The 22525-nt window shown below is 32.6% G+C and overlaps 1 protein-coding gene across 9 annotated transcripts in view; it reads right to left on the bottom strand.

The window, feature by feature from the left end:
• The window catches only part of NBEA (neurobeachin), a 656478-nt gene that overhangs the window by 339690 nt on the left and 294263 nt on the right, over positions 1–22525 (bottom strand). For all 9 annotated transcript variants that reach the window (XM_025263201.3, XM_044927359.2, XM_025263205.3 and 6 more), the window contains 2 exons: positions 18942–19003; positions 1650–1714 (listed from right to left, as the gene is read on the bottom strand). In XM_025263201.3, the coding sequence (XP_025118986.2) occupies positions 1650–1714; positions 18942–19003 (127 nt within the window). The remainder of the gene's footprint in view (positions 1–1649; positions 1715–18941; positions 19004–22525) is intronic.

Raw genomic sequence — 22525 nt, 5'->3', positions numbered from 1 at the left:
TGTTCCAAAATCATTTTTACTGGAGAAACTATTGGTATAAAAATGGAAAAACAAATCTAAAATGGCACAAAGAATATTATGATGAGCATTTAGAGGTTTTCCTGGATTAAATTAAAAAAATTATAACTACTTTCTATAATTCCAACTTCTTCCCTAAATCAAAATAAATGCCAAACACTACCAATGAATAACAAAACAGTTTCAAAAGCTAAAAATCTCTACTACCAAAATTTTCACTCTTCTTCTTTTCCAAGAAATAACTATAATCTTAATCTTACAGGCTAGAGGTTCAATTTGTTAACTCTTCAGAATTCCTGATAAACAGCATAATTTTCGTTTTTTTAGTTCACAGATGAAATGAGTTAGCAAAACTAGCATTATGTGAAATGAGAGATTTTATAACTCATATGACAATGAACTGCCTGAACAAATAATTTTTTTCTATTTTTCATTGCCTGAACATGGATAATAATTATTATCAATTATTTTCACAATAAAGTTTTATAAGAAGTAGAGTATATTACTATGTTTAAAATGATTATGCTATAAAAGAAAACTAATATTCTCTTGTATCTTTTGCTTGGCAGTAGGGCAAATTTCATTTTAATATTTAGAGTTGTAATATTATGACTAAAAATAACTCAATCATAAAATATCTAAGTGAGAAATGCACAGTAAGATGAATTGTTGTAAAAACAGAGGCTATTTCTCAGAATATAAAACATTAATGGAAAAAAACCACTAAATTGTATTTAACTTTTTTCAAAATAGGTATTTATAGCATATACAACTTAGGTTTCAAAGACTACCCTGTAAAATATTCTTTAATGACACCTCTTTTGATAAAGGTAAGTTTTATATACAGTAAAATTATTTCCTTATTAATATAATTAAATATGGTTTCAAATGAGACACAGACTATGCCAAATCTTCAGGCATTATTTTCCAAAGAACACACTCTGTCACAGATGAAACTCAAGTTGTAAGGGATGCAAGTCTTTGGCTAAGAGAAGCTGTACATGTCAGAATGCTGTCCGTTACATCTGTCTTACTATATTCATTGCCAATAAAGTATAGGAAAAATCATAATGAATGACAGTTTATCATAAAAGTGATAAATGCAATAATGAGCTCAAACATAAATCTCACCATGACATCATTTTAACAATGGTATAAACATGTTCCTAGCCAGACCACTGTAGTTCCTACATTTAACTTCTCTCGCATTTTTACTGGGATAGCAGAAAGCATGATATGGTCGAATGAAACTACTTCATACGAACTGAGACGGGCTGAGGGAGTAAACACTGAACATGGCTTTGAGAACAGATGGAGCAGCAGATGGGACTGCAGGCTGGGTTCACTTGATCTGTGTAAAACAACTTTACTATTTGGTAAGACATGGCTCAGAACTCACACAAATCTTACAGACTTTGTCCCTTTATTTCATACCTGCTTCCCCTCTCCCAAATGAAAATTGCTAAACATTTTAAACTTTGTTCCTTTAAGGTATAAGTACCTGTGTGATAAATCATTTAACTAAAATATATTTTGTTACATATTTTTGGAACAGATGGCAGGAAAGAGCAGTCACCCAGTGGAATAAAATGTACACTGACTAGTTGTCTAAATACTGTACAATTAATTACCTTCCTTCATTGATGAGCTCAATAAATGCAAGTCCTGCATTCTTCTGAATAGAATTTTGCCATTCCTAAAAGGAGAGAGCAGACCACGTGTAAGAAAAATGAGCACGTAAATGAAAGTTAACATCTGGTTTAAGGATCATGTTGATGCTAATAACTTCCACGTGATATTTCTAAATCTTTCTAAAAGATTGTTAACAAATGCTATTTTCTGAGAAATGAAAATTTTAAAAGCAATCCTTTATTGTTTAGTTAAAAGGCGCTTTTGAATTCCCAGTGATGCAGACTGAGATAGAAAGTGAGGTCACAAGAACAGATCCTCACTGTGACAGTAAAATGTTGCTTATTTTACACTTTTTATGGCATATTTAGAATATGTTTTAAAGAGCTTTTTGCTTATTAATTTATTCCAGGGACTTTTATTTTCTTGGTCTTTCTAATATAGCTGGCAAATTTAGTTTTTTAGATTAAAGATTATACCCCTTTCAATGATACTACAAATAAATATTTGCCTAATAAAGTTTTATTAAAAATCCTTATTGATCAGTCATGCCACCCATCCATAGAGTTTTCCTCCATGATTTTCTACTAATTAAGTGCTGGCCATGACTATGGCTTTGGAAACACAGTCTCCATGTCACTCCTTCACTCTGTTCCTGATCTTGTTTCCTTTTAAAGCTTTGAACACATGCTGGGAATAAGTGTGGTCCCCCAAAGTAGGTAATTGCTTTGTAAATATTCTCTGTTCTAAGTAGCTCTGTTAAGAAATAGAAATAATCATGAATCTATATTTCCCCAGGAGACAGAATCAACAACTTGGAAACAGGGAGGTGATAGTCTGAGGACAGGAATGATCTAATAAAAGCCTAAATGACTCTGTTTTCAGCAAAGCCATTGTGTTTAAATGCTTCCCAGGTAACACTAGAGGTAAAGAAGCCACCTGTCAATGCAGGAAACTCGGGTTCAATTCGAGTCAGGAAGACACCCTGGAAAAGGAAATGGCAACCCACTCCAGTATTCTTGCCTGGAAAATCCTATGGACAAAGGAGCCTGGCAAGCTCCAGCCCACGGTGTTGCAAAGAGTCAGACGTAACTGAGCACATTATATTTTATCTGCCATAACCTTTATCAAAATGATAAGATCTTTGTTGCACTATAATGAACTTATTAAACCTTTCAAATAATTTTTGTTGAAAACAATTATAGGCAACACTTTTCTCTACATTTTAACAAAATGACTTATTGCTATCCTCATATATTTTGCATTAATTGAGGCACAGCATTAAGTCAAAGTCTCCAAAGAAGAATAAACAGGAAGACCTAGGCTGATTCTTGGGAGCCATTCACATTTTTAAGATTAGAAAAAGAGTAGTTGAAAAGGACAAGAAAAGATCTAGCAAAATTAAGGACAGCTGCAAAATATTAGAAAACATCCATGTACATACATTGGCTCAGGAAAACTGAAAAATACAAGACCCTTTAATCACTAACAGCATTTTTTAATAATAAGCTAAAAATATTATTATATGTGAACTGAAAAATTAAAATATAGCAAACCACAAAATATATGAAACACAAAAGTGAAACTACAAAAATAAAAAAGACACCATTTCAGAGGAGAGTAAGAGACGCTCTGGTGGTGGAGTCGCACCAGAGCCAGAGGATGGCCTGAGAGCTGGTGCCAACTCAGGCTGAAGAATGGGCCCAGGAGCTGGTGCCTGAGCTGGCTCTAGCTGTGGGGAGACTCCATCTCTGGTGCTGGTGCTGGATACAGCGCTGAGGTTGGCACTAGGTGTGCTGTTGACCCTAGTTCTCTCTCTGGATTTGGTGCCAAACTAACTCTAGCTCAGACAGTAGTGCTAGAACTGGTTGTGAACTGGATCCAGTTCTGGGACTGATTCTAATTCTCGCACTGGTGCCAGGCCTGGTGTGAGAATTGCTGAGAGAAATGACTCTAGACAACTATAGATCTGGAGCTGATGTCACCTCTAGAGCTGAAGCCAGAGCTGGCGTTAAAAAGGAGCTGGTAAGCTAGCTGGCTCTAGATCTACAGGTGGACCTACCTTTATCCCAGTGCTAGTGCAGGCACTGGTTCTAGCTCAGAGGTGCTGCTGGGACTGGTTCTAGTATTTGCTATAGCTGTGTAGCTGCTGATGGAGTTGTTTGACAGCTAATGATGGAACTACCTCTATCTCTGGAGCTGGCTCCACTTACATAGCTGGTTCTAAAGAGAGAACACAAAAAGAAAGGATCTCTATTTCTATTTTTTCCCATCCATAGGAAGGGAAACTATTTTATGTTCTCTGAACCCAAGCCAAAAAAAAAAAAAAAAAAAAAAAAAATTATGGGTTTAGTCTATCTTGCTCTTCTGCCACCTCTAACTGTCCTGGTCATCCTTTCTCAGACATGCTGCTGCTGCTGCTAAGTCACTTCAGTCGTGTCCGACTCTGTGCGACCCTATAGATGGCAGGCCACCAGGCTCCCCTGTCCCTGGGATTCTCCAGGCAAGAACACAGGAGTGAGTTGCCATTTCCTTCTCCAAAGCATGAAAGTGAAAAGTGAAAGGAAGTCGCTCAGTCATGTCTGACTCTTTGCGACCCCATGGACTGCAGCCCACCAGGCTCCTCTGTCCATGGGATTTTCCAGGCAAGAGTACTGGAGTGGGGTGCCATTGCATATCAAACACTTATGTGACATAGGATTTTAAGATGACAAAAGCTAAAATGCCAATTTTCTAACACACAGTTTAAAACTTGATAACATAATAGTACTTTCCATATGTCTCTGCAACTTCATTTTTGTATGTTTATATGCATATTATATGATTAGATTTTAGATATTGAATCATTGCAGGAAGAAGCACATTTTATTCATCTGTGGTAACCACAGAAGCACAAGAAATAGAAGATGCAAACTGCACAATGACTATATACAGCATTAAGGCAACAAGAGTTCAATTCTGAAGTTTAGTGATGTTGGATGGGAAACATAGAAAAAAGATCTTACATATAATATTTATATTATGTATAAAACATTATAAATATACATTTCCCTGTATCTTTTTTCTAGTTCTAGTAGTTATTTGCTTGCCAAACATGAATATTATATTTTCTACCACAGAAGCCTACTGGTTACACTTTAAGGTTATATAGCTTGGGGTACAAGAGTAGTTTTCCAGGCCTGGTTTTAAGTAAGGACCAAAGCAGAATTCACCTAGTGTGAAGATTTTCAAAATTTCGCATCAACTACAATAATCAATTTGGACAATTTTAATTTATTAAGTCAATTTCTTTCAACTACATTAATTAATATTTATAAGGCTAAAAAAGTGTTACCAGTTGTCTTTCCTTAAGAAAGTGAGTTTAATTTTTTTTATTTTTCAAATTGCAATATGAGATCAAAGTCCCAGACAGGAGACATACTAAGTCCAGGTCATACATATTCATTTATCTGATGTCTGAGAGGAAAAAACAAAGCCATATAATTTAAAATTGTAAGTAATATAAGAAAATATAGTAAATATGAATTTTAAAACATAAGAGCATAGAATGCTCCTGTTACGGTGGATGGCATGGGTTACAGCTTGTATCACCCCTTTATCCACTGCACCCCGGGGTGCTGCTTCAATAGAAGGCTTAGAGAAGTAACAAGCCATAAAAGTAACAATAAAACTAGATATTTTAAACATAAGTTTTTAAGAGTTTAAAATAATTGTTTTCTGGAATCTTGCATGAGACATTTATTTTAATCTCTATTGTTACGGTGAATTTTAAATATACCTCATAAGGGAATGTGGATATTTCTTTACTTTAAAAAACGGTAAATGAGAGAGAAAAAGGAAAAACAAAATATTCCTCACAAAATAAAGTATATTCTCTCAGAAAATGTCAAGATCGAATATGGTTTGTTTGTTTGTTTTTAAATTTATTTGGCTGTACTGGATCTTAGCTGCGGCACGGAGGATCTTCGATCTTCGTTGCAGCATACAGGTCTTTAGTTGCCGCATGTGAGATATTTAGTTCCAGCATGTGGGATCTAGTTCCCTGACCAGAGATCAAACCCAGGCCCCCTGCATTGGGAGCGTGGAGTCTTAGCCACGGGACCCCCAGGGAAGTCCCTTGAATGCAGGTTTTAAGCTTGTTTAATGATTTCTGAAATGACAGTTGTGCTAGTAGTGAGGTGAAGTCGCTTAGTCGTGTCTGATTCTCTGCAAGCCCATGAACTGTACAGTCCGTGCAATTCTCCAGGCCAGAATACTGGAGTGGGTAGCCTTTCCCTTCTTCAGAGGATGGATATTTCTGACCCAGCTGAGCCACAACAAATAATCAATTTTGAGGGCATCTTTAGTTGAAAACTCTAAACTCCTTGAATTGTCGGCAAAATATGGTATACAGTATTTGGTGGTAAACAAGAATGTGTAAGTGCAAAGAAAAAAAATGAAATGTGAAGTAAAAAGTAACCCATAGGAAGTGTAACAAATAGCATGTTCTCCTATTCTGTAAATGAGTCTTTAGATTTTACTCCTATGAAAAAGAGCAATACTATAACAATAATTTATGCTGGCAAAGCAAATATCAAAGTGTGTAAAGAAATAATTTTAAAACTTTGGAAATGAGAAATGGATCAAGCCTACATCATTATTTTCTCAACACTTAATATTACTTTTATTACTCATGGAACATTTGCTCTGAAATATAATTATCTATAATTTGTAGTGGTATCTCACACATATGTGTCCCCTCTAGATCATAAACTCATTTATAAAAAGAAAGATCTTATTTTATCCAACTATGTATATGTAGTAAGTAGCAAGTGACTGGCATACTATACATACTCAATGTATTTCTGTTGTTGAATTTATTTCTCTAAAATCTATGGTATCACAAATCCATGAGTTCTGACTGAACAAACAAACAAATAAAAAATCAACAGGACTGTTGCTAAAAAGCACCAGTCATATCAGAATGGTCTCTGAAGATATGCCCAGGCATCAGTGTTATTATATTTTAAAGCTTCCCAAGTGATTGTGATGTGAATTTAGTGCTGAGAACTACTGACTGAAGTCATTCTTCCCTCTCAACAAGACTGCACACACACAAACCTCAAAGTTCCTAACTCAACAGCATGGAGTGATTTAGTTATTATAAAGTGATGTGTATATTTCCTTTCAAATTGTTCAATTATTTAAATTCCTTCTACTTATTTGTAAAGTAGTATATTATTGCATCATAACTACATCATAATTATTGTAGTGTCCACATCCTTTATTACTATGGCCCTTTTTAGCTCTCAGTATTTCATTCCCATAATATGGTATTTGTGTAAGACTGAAAGTGTTACCTTATAATGAGCATGTAAAAAAATGAGTAATGAATGAGGTTATGCAGTGATTCTATTCCTTTACACTGATACACATTTGTTTCTGCATTTCAAAACGTATTTCTTAAATGCATGTTGCTGTGTAACTGATTTTAGAAGTTTCAAAAGAATTATTAGGGAGGACCTCCCTGGCAGTCCCATGCTTTCAATATAGGGTAAGGGGCTTTGATCCCTGGTCAGGGAACAAAGAGCCCATATGCCACCTTGCACAGCCAAAATTAAAAAATAAAAATTAAGTAAAATACTGAAAGGGGAGATATTAAAAGCTTTGTGACAAGAAAAGTACACAACATATAAAGTACACTGAAAGTTAAGAAATAGGATATAGCTGGGCAAGGAAAGGACACTTTAATCACTGTCTCAAAACAAAGTAAATGAATACATGAAAATGTATACAAAAGGATAATAATAGTAATTCACTGTCATCTCAACAAAGTCAATTTCTTGGCAATGACAGGGAAAAAGTATACTCAAAAATCTTAGCTACAAAATCATTCCGAAGTTTTCTGCCATTTGAGAAAACATACACTCACTCACTTGCTCCACTACTGAAGAAAATGAGCAGCCATAAGATAAGGTGTAAATTAAACTTAGGCATCAAATTTTTATCCTCGTGGGGAAACATACTAAACTGGGTTTGAACGCGTGTTGAGAGCTGTCAAGTATAGACAGGTTTGTCACAATTTTTTAACTCTTCTACATGGATGCATAACATTTCCTCAAGATGAAGGACTTTTTCAGAGATTTGGATATCAAGTTAAGGATCCTTTGAAACTAAACACTTTGAAGACAAATAGGTTCCAGAAGGATGACAATGAAATCCCCATGTTCTCTTCACAATCACTTTATGGCGGTTAGATAACACAGTAGAAATATCGGACCCTGCACATAATTTTTCCCCCACCAGTGTTTTCTCCTCTGTATCAATTCAGTGTACAGTTTCCATTGCCTTCTGTTTTGTATGTAATTAAGTTAACCAAGTTAATGTCCTTAGAGACTTAATTCATTTCAAATTTCTTGAAAATAAGGGGAATATTTCAAGGTAAAAATGGGAGGTTAAACTGAGATCTTGTCTTTTGGAACTCCAGAATCAGTTTTTACTTCCTATATCTTTAATGCCTATTTATCATTAGTTGCCAATAAAAGAAATAGGTATGTTCCTCAAAACAACTTTATAACAAATGTTCATTATAACTGGCATGCTTATAATTCTGTTCAATAAGAAAAATTGTTAAGTACAAGGACTGAAGAAAAAAAAAAATACCATGCAGAGAGAAAAACAGAGATGAGTAATGTTTTCAATGAATGCAAAATAATGGAAAAATAAGCAAGTACTCAAAGTATAGACTTTTAAAAAATTTTTCATTGCTTATTTTTATGAATAGTTTACAGAAAGCATTGTAGGAAAACCTGAAAGTAAGAAATGGATAATCAATGACTAGTACAAAGAGATTATTTATATGAAGGTCAATAATAGAAAAATCATTAGGCAACATGGAAATATATCTGGTTGATCACTAAAAGAGTTGGTGTACTGTACAAAGATAATGAGGTTACGTAGGATCTCAGTAGATTGCTGAATTGTGTAGTAAAATTAATACAACTTTTAATAATAAATAATCTTATGAATATATATACATATACATAGTTATATTTGTATTCATAATGAAAAATAATCTAGTTTGGTTTACAATATATATTTTTAAACAGCATTTTCTATATCTATGAACATATACAACATACAAGCAAATTTATATTCAGCTGAACTTGAGAGGATACTCCTTCTTTACTGCCTGCTACCAGAAATGATCAGAAGAAATAAAGGAAATGCCAACTTTATTAAATAAGAGAATGTTTCATATTTTAAGATTTACATAGGTAGGAAAAGAGTAAAAGCTAGAATAGGGTTTTAGACTGTAGTTTTGAAAAAAAAAAAGAACTTTTAAAACTTAAAACCAATAAAACAAAATCCTACTGGTCTATAGTCAATGAAATAACAAGGAATGTCTTTCTCTAATATCAATGATTAATGATAAAAAAGATAAGTTACATTTAACAGAACACATAAGAGCGAAGTCTTGACTGATATACTATTTTATCTTAAATTATATAATACTGTTCATACCACTCGATGATCATCTTTGAATGTTATGTTTTTCTAGAGCTAAGAATAGGTGTATCAGCACAGTGATCCTGAAAACTTGATAACTTGAGATACTTGGCCAGAAAAAAGAGAAAAAATAAGATAAATTAAAATATGAATATAAGAGAAATTATACCTTTAGAATTAAGAGCTCTAGACTGTATGGGACTATCATAAAAGTGCTGGATATTATTATATTAAACTATGATGCAAGTTTAGCTTGTCAAATATGTTCACAGATAAACCAAAGATAAAACAGACATTTAATGTTTCTCAAGATGTATTTTCTGAGACCTTTTATATACTAATACTTTGTGGCTAACTTCTGTACTTATATAGAATCAAGAAACCATTGAGAAAATTTCCTTATTTTCAACAATAAATAGGGAAGCAACCATTCAGGATTGAGCTGTTGATGCTTCGTTGTCTGCTTGGCTTATTCACTCCCATATAGCAAACATGTAGTGCACACTATCTCAATTGACATCTTGGCAAAATAATAAATTATCCATTTATATATATATATATAACTTAATTATATACAAATTATACCCCCAAATACCTCATAGCCATTATCTATGCTACCATTTAAAAATAGAAGGAAGTTCTAGTATTAAACCTGGAATGTTAAAACCCTGTTTGTGCTTTATTACCATGAAGCAAAGTTATGTACAGTTACAGTAGAATATTTTATATTTATTCATGAATAACAATGCAATTATAGGTGGATAAGCCATTAGAATTTTAGTGTTGCACAGAAACTGATGTATTGTCTGTCCTTTTTACCCAGGGCAAGAATCTTTGACATGATTAGCTGATCTTTGCTTGAAGACCTACAATATTCTGGACTTCTGGAATACCTAGTTTTATGTTTAGACTACATTAACATTTAAAAAAGCACAGATGTCATATATGAAGAAAGAGCTGTACTGACCAATACAGAATCTACATCACATGCAGCTATTATAAGTACCTCAAATGTGGTTAGTGTGACCTGATAAATGTTCTAAGTATTAAACATATGCCTGATTTGAAAGGCTAAGGAAAAAAGAAATGTAAAATACCTCATTTTAAATACTTTTATATTGATTACATGTATGCTGAAATTATATTTAGGTTACATGAAATATACTATTAAAATTAATCTCACGTACTCTTTTTTCACTTTTTAAAATATAGTTTTAAAAAATTTAAAGTCATATGTACCTCACATCATATTTTGATTGGACAGCACTACTCTAGATTATCAACTGGGAAAAGTAATTTGTAAGCTATTGCTGTTACAACAGCAATTTTTGCTTATACTAGTAACAATTTTGCATTTATGTGTAGAAATATAATTTGAAAGGATATATATTAAATGATAATTTTTTACTACTCCTGGGTAGTGAAAATATGAGGTAATAGGAAATTTTATTCAAACCTCTAATACTTATTTTTAAATTGTGCTTCATTTTCAGGGACTACTTTTGCATTAAAAATCATCATGGGCATCTATGCTCAACTGATTTTCAACAAGAGTACCAAGATCTGTTGATGGGGAAAGGATAGTCTCTTTAGCAAATGGTGCTAGGAAAAATGGATAATCATTTGCAAAAGGATAAATTTGGATCCCTATACATACTGGATATAAAAAATAACTCAAAATGAATCTAAGATCTAAATTGAGGTCCTAAAATAACAAAACTATTAGCAGAGAATAAAGGGGGAAATCTCCATGAGCTTGAACTTGGCTATAGGTTCAAAAACATGATATCAAAAGCATAGGTAACAATAACAAAATTTGATAAACTGGACATCATTAAATTAGAAACTTTTGTGCATCAAAGGACACTATCAAGAGAATGAAAATAAATAACCTACAGAATCAGAGAATATTTTTGCAAATCATATATTTGATAAGGATTTAATGTCTAGAATAACACTTTCAACTCAACGACAAAAAACTCAATTAAAAATGAGAAAGGATTTTAATAGGCATATGAAAAGATGTCAACATCACTACTTATCAAGAAAACATAAATAAAAATCACAATGAGATACTACTTCATACTTACCAGGAAGGGCTATAATTTAAAAAACAACAAATAAACAAACCAAAGATAAAGAGGGAGAGAGACAGAAAATAATAAGTGTTGGAGAGGACATGGAGAAAATTGGAACCCTGGTTTATTCCTCATAGAAATATAAAATGATACAGACTTTGTGGAAAACTTGCAATTCCTCAAAAAATTAAACCCAGAATTACCAAATGACTCAACAATTCTACTCAATTATACACCTGATACCTAAAGGTATAAGCTTAAAAGAAGTGACAACAGAGACTCAGATAACTTGTAGGTCAATGTTAATAGCAGCATTATTCACAATATTCAAAGAATTAACTCTGTAAGTAATTAATAAATATCTATACTAAGTGCTGGACACTGCAAGGTGTGGATGGCGTGGTAAGGAGCGAAACAAAAAACATCACTGGCAACATAAAAATAAAATGATTTTTTATGGTGTAAATGCATAGCATAATTAAAATTAATAACATTCATAATGCAACCTTGAAAGACTCTAAGGTTCTGTCATCTTTAAATTTAGTCTTTCTTTTTGCATAGTTTAAAAAAATTCTACAATTCAATGAGATCTCAATTAATGTGAAATGAAACTATACAAAACTTATTTTCTCCATTGGCTGAATGAAATGCTTCCAATAATGAGGAATGGTTGGCATGATGCTTACTCTAAAGGAAACTCCAATTTAATAGATAAAGAATATCATGCCTTTATCACCTATAAGAACATCTAATTAAAACATGTAAACAGGGACCTATATTTCCTGTCTAGATATATGTATTTCAAATGTAAAAGGGAAGGATGGATTGATTAAAATCATATAACAATAAACCTGAAAAGTTTCATGAAAGAAAAGAGTTTGAAATAACTGGGAAGATATGAAGTAATAGTAATAATTCTGAATTTTATATTTTGATAGTGGTAGTGGTTACATCAATATAAGGAATAAAATAGCACTGATAGGAATGAAATAGCACACACACAAATGAATGCATGGAAAGGATAGTGAAAGCTGAAAAATGTCTGTAATCTAGTTAAGAGTATTATACCAATATTGATTTCCTTCTATTGACGCTGTATTACATTTATATAAGATGGTGCTATTGGAGAAGGCTGGGGAAAGGGTACACTGGATTCTGTGTACTATTTTTGCAACTTCCTATGAGTCTATAATTATTTAAATAACAACAACAAAACCACAGAAAAAAATGATCACGAAGAAATGTGCAAGCGAAGAAAAAGAGGACAAATAAAATTACCTACTATAAAATATTTTATATAACTTATTATAAAATAAAGTATGTTGAAGTACAGAGGATTAAATGGAAAAAATCCACCAAAGAGCAAGAGAATATACAAAATGGAAGGACAATGAAATATATACTGCTGTTTTCACTATTTTTCAAATTGTTGTAATGCTCCTGAAGAATTTATATAATGTAAATATAGAAAAATAAAAATTAGAAGAAAACAAACAAACCCAAACAGGGAAGAGAGGAAAGGGGTGGACACTGTAGCCAAGTGTGGAAAGGAGTTTTAGTTCAGGGAAGTGGTCTATCAGTATCCAAGGAAATCTGTGTACCTCAGAATATACTATATTCCTTCTCCTGTGTCACAGACACTGTAGCACTCTTAAAGACTATCCTGCAGGAGGCCAAGGCTTACCGATTTCTTTTTGTCCCAATTTTGGCAAAAATTGATGAGAATTCATACATAAGAAAATAACTGTTGTTTCTCTTATATTAGTACCATTTTCACACAAATGAGCCCAGCACTGAAGTTTAGCCGTCATTTTCCTTCTGTATTTATAATTCAGGTTGGATATGAACTAATCATTATCAAGGATTGAAGTGCTGCATCATGTACAAGTATCATACACATTAAGGTAGCTTAAAAATATTTTATAATAGAAAAGTGATCAACTCCAACTATACCTGCCAATTTTTCCAGAGTTGAAATAAAAGAAATCAACAATAAAAGACCCCATGCTTCTGCTGTTGCGGTTCAGTCCCTAAATCCTGCCTGACTCTTTGCGACCCCGTGGACTGCAGCACACCAGGCTTCCCTGTCCTTAACTATCTCCTGGAGTTTGCTCAAAATCATGTCCAATAAGACCTCATGGAAGTGGTCAAAAGTAATTTGAATTCCATGCTCTTTAAATCTTTGATTAAATTTTCATAGAAGATGGTGTAAATAATTGGGTAGACAATTATTGCTGTGATTGTTCGGTAGCATTCTCCCCAAGACACATTAAATAAACATTTTCTGATTACAAATACTTAGTAATACTTTGGAGAAGGCAATGGCACCCCACTCCAGTACTCTTGCCTGGAAAATCACATGGATGGAGGAGCCTGGAAGGCTGCAGTCCATGGGGTTGCTAAGAGTCGGACACGACTGAGCGACTTCACTTTCACTTTTCACTTTCACGCATTGGAGAAGGAAATGGCAACCCACTCCAGTGTTCTTGCCTGGAGAATCCCAGGGACGGGGGAGCCTGGTGGGCTGCCGTCTATGGGGTTGCAGAGTCGGACATGACTGAAGCGACTTAGCAGCAGCAGCAGCAGTAATACTTTAGTAGTAATACTTACTAAAAGCTTTTTTCTTTAGAATGTATACATTTCATTGTATAATTTTCTCCCTATTTTCTAATAATTGAAAGTGATTATTATGACCCATATTGAGAATGGTCTATATAAGTTACAACATTTTCAATTTCCTACTTAACTTTTATTTATATTTAGGATATATTAAAAGTTTCTGGCAATAAAGATGATACAACCATATTAATTCCAAAAATCTTTAAATGCCTGATTTGCTCCTTTAACTTTGAGATGACATTATACCACAGATAAAAGCTGGGGTTAGGTTAGGCATGGTCCAGAGATAAAGGTAGGGATTTCTTAGATATTCAGGAATAAAATAGTGGCTTTATTTCTTTAAAAAACACAGGCAGAAATGGTAACAGGAAACAACACGGACTATTAAAAGTATTTACAAGTGAGATGTTTCTTATCAATCTCAACTCTAGGCTATTAACATACTATAATCTTTTATATGAGAAACCGCTCTTTTGAGATGTACTGCATGGAAATGGGTCTACCTGTATTACAAATAAACCCAAATAATCACATGTCTCCTACTTAATTTCTGATACACTCCAAAATGAGCTGGTCACTGGTCTGAGCACATACAGGTTCATTTCATTTCTCTCCAGAACTTTGTTTAGACTGAATCTCCTTGCCTGCTTAGGCTGTGTAGAAAGTCTATTTACTTCAAGAGGTACGTCTTTAGTCCATCTTATTAAAGCCTTTCATGAAAATCTTATTTTTATAGTTCACAGTATCAATTTTCTATACCACATATAGTTATCACTTGATGATATTCAATTTAAAATATCAAGCCATTACTTTTTATTCTTCCTTCATTTCAAATTCAGCTAGACTAACAGGCAAGTTTCATGGAGAACACTAGATTTTAAGAAATAGAAAAATATATCAACAGATCTTTAATAGAGATTACAAAGCTAAAATAGAAAAAGTTGTAACTAAATAATTCAATGTGACATAATTTCACCATGATAATTAGTAAGATTTCATATTTTCAAAGATGCTTGAAAAAATGTAGTTCATGTATATTTTTCTTAAATTTAACACTTTATTTTAAACACCAAAAACTCTTTAAATATTGTGTACTTATGAAGAAATATTCTTTTGCAGGCCTCTATATTCATCTTAGCTATGTCTTTGCACCTCAGTCTTAGGTTTATTATACTTAGAAGAAGAAAAGTATGTCTTTTCCTCTGTACCATCTGATTAAACTGTATCAAATTGGAGAAAAAATAAAAAAAATTAAAAGTTCAAAGGCTAAATCATTTAAAAACAGGAAGATAGTTCTTTAGTTGTGGTTCCTTTTGTAAGTGCTGTGTTTAGAAGTCCTGGGTTATGGCCTTGATCACATCAGTGAAGTCACTAGAATTCTTTTTCTTTAAGTATATGATGTATTTAAAAAAGAATAAAGGCAAACAAGACCACAAAATATTTCATGTTAGTAACTGCATACACAGATCTTAAAGAGACTTGCAAGGCTGACTTCTACTTTATGTTACTTATATATTTTGGGGTTTCTAATGAGAATAAAAATGATTTATTAAGCATACATTTGCTTAATCAGTGTTTCAAGTCATAAAGTACTTAAATACTGAGAGATATTTTTTTTTACATAAAAGTCTCTCAATTTATAAAACATTTTTTATTGACAGATAAGGCACAGAAAAATGCAAGTGACATCTGCTAAGCTTTACTTATGAAAACTTAAAGAAATCCTATGGGATAACATCACTCAATTTTTCCTGGAGTACCTCTGATGGAGACTTCCTAAAAAAAATCTGGAAATAATTAGAAAGTATTATAGTACCTTAAAAAGTTTACTTGAAAACTAAATCTGCTCTTCATCAAAGAATATAATACATTCAGAATAATGTAATGGAAAAATAAGGTACATATACAGAATAATGAAAAGCATCTCAACCACATCTGATTTTGAAACTTAAAGAAGTTGACAGAGGACAATAGTAGACCTGTGAGATACTGAAGAACTCTGGAGGAAACACTATATTCACTGATTAAGCACTGACTTTTCAAGACACTTTATATTATTTTACTCCAGTTCATTTTACTCTTAATTTTTAAAAAAGATACTACTAAGTACATTTTAAAAACAAATTGAAAGAAAAGAAGAATAGGTAAATCCTGAAATTTACTTTTATGACATGAGATTTATAGGAAGAAGAAAACTCCATATCCAGTAAAAAAATGTTTTTGAATATCTGTGGAACAGTTAATGCAATATAATGATAATGCTAATAGCACCTTAGAACTTAAAATATGTTTTTCAAGAGACCTAAAATTCCACTGGCATGTATGTCCCTTAGAGTTTAAAAGACTGTCCATATGAACTGAATTATCCTTGACAAGTACCTTCAGACACTTGTAATATGATCGCATGTAAATTTAGACCATATTTTGCACACAAACCACTGGCAATAGTAAGTTTATTCAAGAGCTCAAGATAAAAAGGTAAGAAAAGCTGATAGACTTAATAATATGTGGTAGTTAACATGAAATTTCCGAAATCAAAAGCATCAAAATAAAGGCATCTAATGAAAGAAAAACAAATGCTGTGAGAAATGCTGCTTTTTCCTTTCCTTTTTCCGTTCTTCACTACCTGGTTTTCTCCAAACAAAATGTTATCTTTCCATGTTTTATCCAAATTTAGAGGAAAAAAACAAATTCTAAACAAATAAATAAACCAGAAAATTCCATTTGCATTGAAAACTTATTTTAACCAATAATTAAACCACAGTGTGGATAACATCTTTGTTGTGTGTTCCCACTGTGGGAAAAACTTATTCATGCAGTCCATCAAGATAGTTATTCATTCAGATTTCCAGCTTTTTATTAGTACTAATAACTGCTGATCATAATAACATGGAGTTATATCAACATTTGCAAAGGGCTAACTGTAAAACAGAAGAAAAACAACTCAAAACTCTGCTGTTTTAAGAATTCCTCAGGATTGCCTCTGCCTTGGCACCTAAAAAAGCCTACAGAACCATGCTAATTCTATAGGGATCAGCTCCATTGTCAAAGAAATGCATTAAGGTCTGAAGGAGAGAACTTAGCCATTGGACAGAGCTGCTTGCTAAGCAATCTCCACAGCACCCGCACCTATATTTATCTCTCTTTATCAGAAGTCTGCCACTGCTATGTTGTCTGGCTAATGGATGAAAACAGGATATAAATCATCATGAATTTGAGTCGCGGAGAAAATGGCAGATTATTTTAAGAAATTCTGAAGACATGTCCATTTTTTGTGTCCTCAAAGCCAAGGTTTTATATATCTGTCCAACAATGAATGATCTGCAAAAGATGTTTTTATAAGCTAATTTTAAAGTAGAACAGTGAATTCGTCCCATCTGAATTGCATCAAAGGAAGATTACTGATTTATCACTTATTTCTTTAAAAATATTTTGTGGAAAGTAAAGTTTTTCAGTTTAATAGAAAATGAAACAACTGCAGCTTGTTTTTTTTTTTTTTTAAATAAAGACATTTTTAAACCATTTAAACAAGGTATTTTAAATCAATTAACCACTTAAATATTTAAAATGCACTGAATTATTTTAGACATTCAACCTAAAGATCAAGTTGAGAGACATGTTTATAATACAGCTTTGCTGAAACACTGAAAGAAAGTGCACTGCATAGAGAGCTTAAATTTCTCACTCTTCCTTTCAATCAATAACTGAGGCAAAGTTTCATCTCTAGGGCCCTTAATGGCAGGAATTCCTGGAGCCAGCAAATGAGTAATGTTAAACCTATGATTAGATGATGAGGCCATCAAAGACACTAGACCCTAATGCTACATTCTTCTTTATTTTTCTGAACTGCAGTGAAACCAGGAGCTAAGGAAGAAGGAATTTTACATTATTTTCCCCCATGAAACCATTTCTTTCAACCTGGCATCATCAAGAACCTATGAGGTCCAGACAGATTTCACAGAATGTCTCTCGAACTCAGGACTCTGGCTTTGGGTAACAATTCTCAAATGTCCTGCAGATGAACTCCTGCCAGGGATGCTGTTTCCTTTAACATCTTCCTTATTTACGTATCTGGATGAAAAGTGGAAAATGGATCTAATGATTTCCCTATGAATATATTCTTGAAGAAAGTAAACCTGAAGACTGAAAAATAGGTAAGTTTTGGTTGTTTTACTTTTGTTGATGCTTTAAAGGATTGGTTGAAGCCCTATTGCTATTTATTTGGAAGTTAGTTGTGGTTTTAGTCAGACCTCAGGTCAGTAAATGGAATCAGTATATATAAATTTTCCTTTCTACTGAGGAAATTAGGATGTAAAAACTACTTATTACAAACATACATAAGTTCTTTTTTCATTCTCATATTACAAAATATTTAACACTTATGTGAAAATCAGGACCACCAGGAGACTTGGCAGAGCTGGCGAGAAAAAAGACCATTAGGTCCCTATTTTGGTTATCAGAAAAATGTTACATACTATTTTCTTCTAATTGCTTAAAAAAACAATAGCCAGAAATTATAATTCTATTTTTAATTCTGATTATTAAAGATAAATAGTATAAGTAGATTTTTAGATTTTATACTGAAATACATAAATTACATTAAAAAAGGGAAAGCAGCAATGTATCATATCAAAAACCCCTCGCTGATCAGCTGTGTTTTATACTCTGGCAACTGCATTAAAAAAACAACCTCCAGTTTGCGTTATCTCTAACAGTGAAAAAGAAACCATATTAATTAACAATGAACATCAAAATTATAAATACTACTCTATCATTTAAAAAAGATGGATGTAAAGAAGGGTATCAAAATAGCTATAACAAATTATATATATATATATTTGCAGAAATTAAAAAATAAGGAACAATAGAAGGCTAGGTAAGATGGAAAATAAGACAGCTAACAGGAGGGGAGAAGGAGGGAGATTAAATCAATATTTGCATGGTAAGATCATTTACATAAATACATATCTCTATTTTCTTCATCTATGAGATAATAGATATTTTAAAATACATAAACATATACATATTTATTTACATCCATTCTCCTGTTTAATGACATAAAGCAATCCTCATGTAGTTTAATGTAATCACGTGATTAAGATTTCATACCTGAGAACAAAGCAGCATAACAAGCTCAACTACAGATGTGCTGGACTTCATACAAACGAGGCCTACAAAAAAGAAAGGTTAAAACAAAATGAAATAACAGGGGTAGAAATCATCATTCTAAGTTAATTCATTATGTAGTTTTAACTTATAAAACATTATTAAAAAATAGAATTCCTAAAGTAAAATGAATTGAGATACTCAGTAACACATTCTTATAGCATTAATTTCAAAATATACAGATATTTCAAGAAGATATGAAAAATACATAAAAATTGACCTCAGACTTGGGTTATTTATTTGGTCAAGACATTTCTTATATTTAAACAAGGCATGTGTAGCTTTCAAAACTGATAAGCCAGTTAGAGCTCCTTTTATTCCAATGACATTTACAATGTGATTGTCTCCAGAAACACAGAACAATAATCACTGAAGATCTTCTAAATTTTCTTCCAAAAGACAAAATTAAAATAATTTTTACTTTATTATATCTACCCATAGGTTGTCAATGGTTAAATGAATTTTGAAATATTAAAAAATGAATTTCTCATACAATTACCATGTTACACAATACTTATAAAATAAAATATTCCATTGTTCTGCTTCCAAAGTCTCTGAATAGAAGTCAGAAGTAAAAAGAATTCAATGTTATAATGGCTACTACTCATTGATCACGTGCTATGTGCTGGGTACTGTGTTAAGTGCCTTATGTACAAATAACTCATTTAGTTCTCATTATATTTTGTGACATACTATTATTATTACCATTCTACAGGTAAGAAAATACTCTTCTTAAAAACAGTCTAAATGTTGATTATATATATTATTCATCAACTTTTTTTCCATTCAAAGGATGACTGCTGTATAAGAAGAGAAGGCAGGTCATGATTGGGTAGTATTTTTAACATATAGAGAAAAATGTAACCAAGGATTAATAACAATCTCTGGAGGAGAGTATGTTAATCATGATGTTTGCTAATTTAAAATATATTTTTTAAAGTTTTTAACTGTTTCTAAAATTAACTAAATTAATAGACTCATTTTTCTTTTAATATGAAGACAAATATAATCAGTAAAAGCACTGCATAATGAGAAATGCCATGCTACCAGGGAAGCCTGATCTTACATTAGCTGTTGCTAAATAGCTAGCTAAAGTGAAACAGTTATTTTTTCCTTCTTAAGGTGATTTCAGTAAAGAGTCTCAAATGTCTTCCAGACACTAGCATGTATATTTATTGTAGGGAGTGGATAAATACCCTTTTGTGCCCATTCTGCTAACAACTCTACCCTTAATGTGCAGACCTACAGAACAAGTTGTAAAAAGGCACTAGTATTCCATTTTATCAGATCTTTGGGCAGACAGCTAACTAATGAAATAAGAGGCAGATGTGAAAAGCTCATTTAAGAGACAACTGTTGTAATTGATCAGCAATTCTAATGCTCAGGAGCTAGAGTCAGAAAGATTAATGGGACGTTTATCACCTGTTGGCTACTCAACTATTTGAAATTCAGACAAAGAAAAACTAAGTAGAAGGCCAAAGAGCTATGCATAGTAGAAGAATCAAAATTAAAATTTGCACTCCATATCAATTTAGATTTTAGATTGTAAGGCTATATAATGAAGTATTAGGTTACAAGGCTATATATAATGATTGATTATACAAAGAATTATTCATCATATATTCCGTGTACTAGAGTTTTGAAATACAGTTTTTACAAATCAGAAAAAAATATGCAGTTATATTCATTTCTCACAGACTAATTTTAAATGAACTTCTAAAGAACTGCATGTAACAAGAATATTCATATTTTTCCCCAAATATATACTATCATTCCATAATAAGAAAAATATAGACAAATGCTCCATCAATGCTTTTGTTCAAGGAAGTGATAACAAAATGACAGGATAGTGAAACTGCAATTTGATAAAAAGTATTCTGGGAACTTTGAAAATGGCCATTGTGATTTCAGGTCACTATATCTTTGCACCTTTACTAATGAGATGTAATTAGAACGAACAGAATGATAATGGACCCTCTTCAAATTAAAAAAAAAAAAATAAAAATGAAAACCTAATTTTGCCATGAGAACACAAGCAGAGACAATTTTGGAAGGCTCATCACCTTTCAAAAACTTTATAATCATTTTGGTTGGCACTATTTCTAAGTGTCAACAAAAGTATTACTATGACAAATGGATTTTTTATTAGAGATACGCACTGAAGATATCTAGAGATATTGAGACATTTAATAGAGCTATTGAAAATACAAACACTGACGACAGTATCCTTGCACATTCTATAAATAAAAAAGCACTTCTTTTTGAAATTTTAAGGTGAAAGCAATAAATGTGATTTTGTACAACTTTAGCCATAAGCTTAAGAAAGCCAAATTTATCTAGCAATGCTACAAATAACTCAGGCTATATATGCATAAAGCAAGTATTTTACAAGCATATGTCTCAAATGAGATGTGATTTTGTTTTCCTTTTTGTATCTGGCAAGAAATTCATAATCAAATCAACTCATTTGAAAACCCCTTGTATGAGCAAAGGACAATGTTAGCACTCAGGAGTATAAATAATACGACAGTATCTCCATCTTCCTAAGGGCTCCATCTTTCAATTCAAATCTAAGATTATCTAACACTTACAAAGAACTTGATCATTTATAGGTTGCATTTATACATGCTGTTTTATTGGATTCTCTTAACAACTATTTGAACTAGTTATTATTACCTCATGTGGTAGGTTAAAAAATAAAGGGATTCAGTGACTAGCCCAAGGTGTTTCATTCAGTCAGTGGTGGAACTGGGACCTGAATTCAAGTCATCTAACTCAAAAGCCCATTTCTCATCTGCTGCAGAGCTGCTTAAACAATTTGATACTAACAGGATAACAATATGTGACAGTGAGAAAGAAATGGTTAATTCCATCTTGGGTGATTTTGACAGTTTTCTTGGAGAAGATAACATATATGTTGGTCAGATGTGGGAACAAAAAGCTTAACAAAAAGTACAGAGGGAGCAGAGGACCAATAAATCCTGAGAAGACCTTTCTAGTAGCTTGGGCGACTGGCTGATCAAAATATACGCAGTGTGAGAAAGTGGGACTGGAGGGTTAAGATAAAATTCAAAGATTATATATCTCCAACTGAAAGAAATAAAATTACACGTTTTTGAAAGTTAAGAAGAAGAATATAGAGAAAGGGATACAATGGGAAATGATACTAAGGATTAGTTATTTCTATTCCATGATGACTTTTCTCACCTTGTCAATTAAGAAGTAGGCCTCAAGGGAGTTAAACATATGTGCTCCTCCAACAAATACAACAACAAAAAGCCACCTTTATCCGCACATATATGCTAACCAGAATAAATATTCTGACTAGAAATAATGATGGAACACTGTATATGAACTATGGATAGAGGTTCATGACATTGTATAGGAGACAGGGATCAAGACCATCCCCATGGAAAAGAAATGCAAAAAAGCAAAATGGCTGTCTGGGGAGGCCTTACAAATAGCTGTGAAAAGAAGAGAAGTGAAAAGCAAAGGAGAAAAGGGAAGATCTAAGCATTTGAATGCAG

This window comes from Bubalus bubalis, chromosome 13 (genome assembly GCF_019923935.1).
Source record: "Bubalus bubalis isolate 160015118507 breed Murrah chromosome 13, NDDB_SH_1, whole genome shotgun sequence".
Lineage (NCBI taxonomy): Eukaryota > Metazoa > Chordata > Mammalia > Artiodactyla > Bovidae > Bubalus > Bubalus bubalis.
The sequence above is the reverse complement of the archived record's forward strand: the minus strand, read 5'-3'. Positions and strand labels throughout refer to the sequence as shown.